General features: G+C 37.9%; 2 protein-coding genes across 2 annotated transcripts; one reads left to right on the plus strand and one right to left on the minus strand.

The window, feature by feature from the left end:
* On the plus strand, window positions 2,060-3,811 carry LOC104777169 (protein Iojap, chloroplastic-like). The gene is made up of 5 exons (XM_010501381.2): window positions 2,060-2,359; window positions 2,670-2,796; window positions 2,908-3,046; window positions 3,126-3,214; window positions 3,309-3,811. The coding sequence occupies exons 1-5, from the start codon at window positions 2,162-2,164 to the stop codon at window positions 3,428-3,430; spliced, it is 675 nt and encodes a 224-aa protein (XP_010499683.1). The 5' UTR covers window positions 2,060-2,161; the 3' UTR covers window positions 3,431-3,811.
* On the minus strand, window positions 3,880-5,723 carry LOC104704548 (the record flags this gene model as incomplete). The annotated part of the gene is made up of 2 exons (XM_010420615.1): window positions 3,880-4,578; window positions 4,748-5,723. Coding segments are annotated over 2 exons (1,377 nt in total), but the record flags the coding sequence as incomplete, so codon positions are not given.

Genomic DNA, 5,725 nt, shown 5'->3' on the forward strand with positions numbered 1-5,725 from the left:
GATATGAATCGTATTATCCTCTGTTGATAGCTACAAATTGACTAAGTTGTCATATTTAATTAAATTAATTAAACTAGTGTGTTAATTATCTGCCAAGATTGATTAGCATATGGTTGAAAAATATAAAAGTTTCGGGTGAAGATAAGAATCACCTCACCCTCCCACCCACTACGCATATAAACAGAAAACAAGTGAAATCGATCAGGTCTTACTCTTTTTCTCAATAAAATATGGATTTTGTTATATAATATTCAAAACTATTTTTTTTTAAAAATGTGAGACCAAGAGAAGACGTTAATTCACTGTCAACTTTTAAGAGAATGCATGAAAATGTGTAGTAGAAAGGGAAAAGGGGTCGGAAAAAATTGAATGGCTCGTCCCCTCCAATTCCATTACACCACATTTCTTCGTGTGGATTTTTTTTAATGTCAATATCTTTGAAGAAAAATAATTATATGTTTTAGTTATTGAGTAGATGTGATATAACAAAACAAATTTGTCAGAATTGTAATGAACAGAAAAATAAATGGCACCCTCATAAAAGAAAAAGGGAGAGATATTAATAATAAAAATGTTGACAGGAAGGTAGATGTGCGGTTGTATTATTTGCAATGTCCCTCTCTTCCTCTATAATTACACAAACTTGTCCAATTCATCACACTTCCCCAACCAAACTTGTTTGCTTCGTATAATTTTTATATAAATTTATATATATGCAGGCAGAGACATGTGTGTGTCTGTCTAGGCTAGTAGCTACCCTCTTTTTTTTTTTTTCATAAATCATATCGATTGATTCCGTGGGATTATGACCTATGTGAGACTGTGACATTTGAGTATTTTTGGCCCTCTGTGTTATGTACTCATTATAGAATGCGACATTTTTTTTTTATATATGTATATGATTAATGATCAATGCCAATTTGGGAACTCTAGTAAGTAGGCCTAGGTACTAATGCCCGTTACCCATATTCGATCCGTTATTCGGCTCGTATCCGTTCCAAAAAAAAGAGTACCCGCAGTTTTAGTGTCGAGTAAAGGGTATTATAATTATATTACGCGTGAGTAAGGGACGAGTATAGGGTATTAGTTTAGTTTTCAATACCCATCCCGTTACTCGTCCCTTTACCCGTTTTGTTACCCGACCCGTAAATACCCTTTAATATTTTGTATTATTATTATTTATTATTAATTTATAAATATATTATAGAGTTAAAGTTAAAACCTAAATTTAACTTAGTCCAACTGGACGCCCAATTGAATTAATATTTTATGTTTATTTTTTAAGTTTGTAATTTTCTAATTTTTGGCCTTATATGTTGCATACATTTATAAATTTTTCTTTTTTTGGATTTTGGAATATAAAATTATTATTGCGATTATTGACAATTTTTTTTATCGGATATTCATTTTTCCGGGTAAGGGTAAAGGTCGGGTATTTAAAGGGTCAACTATTTTTTTCGGGTACCTGTTTTTCCGGATACCCTTTATTTAAGGGTCGAGTACGAGTAATTTTTTCTATTACCCGTTAGAGTCGGATCGGATAAAGGGTATGAGAAAATTCAAAGGTACCCGTCCTTTGGCCAGTCCTACTAGAAAGTATGCTTTTAGTGGTCCACCCCCATTTCAAGTCTTATCTTTTCGATAATTTCATATCTCATTTATTCCATTCTCAACAATCTTGCCTGGGCTATTAATCGAACCAATCGAGTTAGCTTGATCCTTTAACCAAATTTAAACACCACACATGATGATGAGATATTAGAGAAGAGAACATTCGGCTTTGGAATTCGAAGTTGACTTGCATGTTTTTTTATCTGATATGGTTCTTCGAAACCGGCCCATTTATTTCTTCTACGATTTTGTGTAGAGCCATGGGAGGCCCGATAATGAAATATAAGCCCATGACACGATATGTGTGTCAATTAAGAGAAGATTGCATAGGACCTTACAATATAACATTCCAAACGATAATCATATAAAAAAAATTGATAATAGAACTAATCATCTAATTATTCAATCATTAAAAGTTAATATTTTAGGGGAGAAACTAAACGTAAACACCAAAGGGTTTTTAGGATTATAATTATCTTATCCGCTTTTCAACGATGAACTAGAGAAGTTTTCGAAACTGCCGCAAACTCTCCTCTTACCAAAGCGATCAATGACATCTCTCACCGGTCTCACCGTCGCCGGAGTTCTTCGATTACCAGTTTTATCCTCTCAAATACCTAGAAAGACTTCTTCTTCATTGTCATTACCGCTACCATACAATTGCTGTTGGCGAGGCAAAACTTTGACTTGTCTGAGTAACTCACGGAGATTTGCTGTGGGGAAGGAAGCTGAAGATGGGTTTCTCTCGGTACATTCAAATCTTAACCTCTGTTTCGTTTTTTTGTATTGCAATTTCCCCCTTTGTTAGTTGTATGAAGTGATTTAGGTGTGAACTACTTACTAATTTGAAATCAAGGTTTGTTTGTTTGCTAACAAATTCGAGAAAAGATTGGAACTTTTTATTGCTCTAGTTTCAAAGTTTCAACCTTTTCACATTCTTATAATTTGCTACAAGTGTTTAGTTCCTTTCACTACTTATGGATATCTGAGCTGAGTTGTCTTTGGTTTGACTATGTTAACACTTGGAAAGATGAGTATATAAACATTGTCTTGTGCAGAATATAAGTGAAGATACCGATGAGATGTTCGACGACTTGTTCAATAAATATGGCAAGGTTGTTTTCAAGAGCAACGATGTTAAGTCCCCAACAGCTGAGGTTGATGATGACGCTGAAAGTTTAGCATGTAAGCCACAAAGCCTTATTTTCGTTTGCAGTATATTTCAGTCTTGCTTGGCTTTAGGAATTGAAAGAATGTGAAATATTGATATTGGCGTTGTAAATCCATTTGCTGCAGTTGCTGTTGAATTGGCTAAAGTTGCGAGTGACGTGAAAGCTGGAGACATTAAGGTCCTCTTTGTGAAGCCTCTTGTCTACTGGACTCGGTTTTTCATCATCGCCACTGCGTTCTCCCGCCCTCAAATCGATGCAATTGGGTAGACAAGTGTTTGGATTTATTGAACATAGTTGCAAAAAACATCATAAACTGACTTTCTCATTATGAACCGTATGCAGATCGAGGATGAGAGACCTGGCTGAGAAGAAGTACGGTAAAGTTGCTAATGGAGATGTAAAGCCTAATTCATGGACATTGTTAGATTTTGGTGAGTTTCTTCTTGCATTCATGTCCTGCCTCTACTCGATATGTCATGTGGGGTGTAAAAACTGACAGTGTTATGTTGATTGATATGCTTTCAGGTGATGTGGTGATCCATTTATTCTTACCTCCACAAAGGACATTCTACAACTTGGAAGACTTTTATGGGAATGCAATGCAAATTGAACTTCCCTTTGAGGATCAGTTACCACCAAGGAACTGATGATGCACTCTCTGTTCCAAAAAGCAAAAGAAAAAAAAGTAAACAGTTTTGGAAGGAGAAATTTGTTGATTCTCTTTACGGCTCTCCGTGAGGCATGATGCAAGAAGGCTGTGAGATTTCATTTTGTTTGTCCACGCAATGCTCCGATGCTTTACACAGCTCTGGGCGTGAGGGGTTGATGAATTTTGCTGGCCAAGATGGTCCAACAACAGTCAGGAGATCTCAGACATGCTTTAATTTGTTTGTTGGATAGAGTTAAAAAAAACTGTGTTTGCAGCTTTATGTAATGTATGCTTTAGGATGATTCTTCATGTTATGGAACACCCACTGACCAAGACTCTAAGAAGCTAATTTGCTTTTCACAGCAACAAGATTCCTGTATTTAGATTAATTTTCGTTTGATAACCAATCAAAGGAACTCAATCTTATTCATCAAAATCACTGAATAATAATACAACATGAAATGATTTTTGATCATAGATGAGAATCTCGGTACATGCTATACTTGTATACCATACAAAGACACAATGTACAATAAGTCAAATAGTAGGAGTAATTCACATAGCTCTATCTCATCTTGCTGTTCTCTAGCTCATACACAGCGTGTGCAACCACTGACACTGAAACCTGATCTGAACAATCAAGAAACACAAGGGACCAAAACTGGTACTCTCATTGTCTCATCTCCCGCAATCAAATAAATGAACTGGTAACCTCGGAATTAAGTTTCAGTGGAAGGACCACGAGTTATTGGGTGAAAGAATGGTTACAGTTAGTCACATGTTGGTTCCCCTGAGCGGTTTCAGAGAGATTGAGCTCCATGTCATGTGTTTCAGACCATCCTGGTTCATATGTCTCAAGGAAACCGATTTTAGCTTTATTGGGGAGGTCGTGAGGATGAACAAATGGAACTCCATGCGGCCACCCAATCTCCCTTTTTATATTCGCACAAGGGCTGTTCATTACATTGTGGTTGTTCTCGCACTCCTTGAGGTTGCAGAATCTGAGCTTGATTCCCTTTTTGTCTGCAATCTCCTGAACTCGTTCCTTCAGAACTCTCTGCGCTTCTAATCTCAGCCGCTTTGATGGTGGTAGTGGTTTGCATCTGGAATCGCTCTTCCTCCGCTTTTTCATCTGTTTCATTGACCCTGTACCATAAGGAAGGACCTACTGTTGATCAAAACTTCTAACTACGGAGTAACTTGACATCACATGAACTATGAACTACGACTCTCTTCAATCTGAATCCTTCTAAAATGCTATGAAAGAACAAATATGGAAATTAAACTGTAAGACTAAAAAGTTAGACTCTTATACCATCCTGGGATTGAGGGACGCTGAAGCTTTGCAAAGTCTGTCTGTTAAAGAGTTCATCGTTTGAGTGAGGTCTCTGCATGAAGTCATCGACCGAAACAGGGAGCTGAAACTGAGCTTCAACACCATGACCTGCAGCTCTCATCTCTGAGCAACTCAGATTGGTCATTGATTTTGGCATGAGTTTGAAGGCCAAGGAGAACCTCCCTTCTATACTTCCTTGCATACTGTTTAAATCGGTTCTGTGAACTGCAGGACTCACATACCCTGCTGTAGCCTGGTAAAGAGCTAGCCCCGGGTATACAACAGCCTCTCGAGGACCAAGATCCATATCAACTAAAATCCATTGCCCATGCATGTCCCTAATGTGCAACCCTGCCTTGTCTGATTTCACAAACGAGATGAGACTCTTGTCAAGCTGGTGATCATGGTCTGAATACAGGATAAGCTGCTCGTCTTCTGTTAAGTTATGGTGCTGTGCTCCATGAAATGACGGCCTAGCATAACAGCAAACAGACAACACAGAGGACGATATCTCATTACTCCTCAAAGGAACATTATCAAGAATCTCAGTAAAAGGACAGCTTCTCAAGTTCAAATAGAAACCAATGGCATCAAGAACTACACGAGCAGCTTTGCCTAGTAAAGCAAAGATATCAGGCAAACCAGATGGAGGGAACTCCATAGAATTGGTTGGCTCAGTGGGACTCAAACCGGGTCTATACTCGTAACTCTCTTGCCACGACTGAGGATCAGCATAGTAGCCAGAGGTCTTGCACCAATCACTTGAATCATTTGTGTGGATCATATTATCATTAGCGGCTGGATATGAATCTCTCTGGTGAAAATAGAGCCGAGCAGAATCAAGACCAGATCTAAGGAGAGCTCCATCGCTAGTTGGAAACTGGATGATGGCTGCAGAGTACTGAGCCAGAGATTGAGATAATGTAGTCACGGCCAACTTGTAAGAATCAGAAGGTA

This window comes from Camelina sativa, chromosome 1 (assembly GCF_000633955.1).
Source record: "Camelina sativa cultivar DH55 chromosome 1, Cs, whole genome shotgun sequence".
NCBI classification, from domain to species: Eukaryota; Viridiplantae; Streptophyta; class Magnoliopsida; order Brassicales; family Brassicaceae; genus Camelina; species Camelina sativa.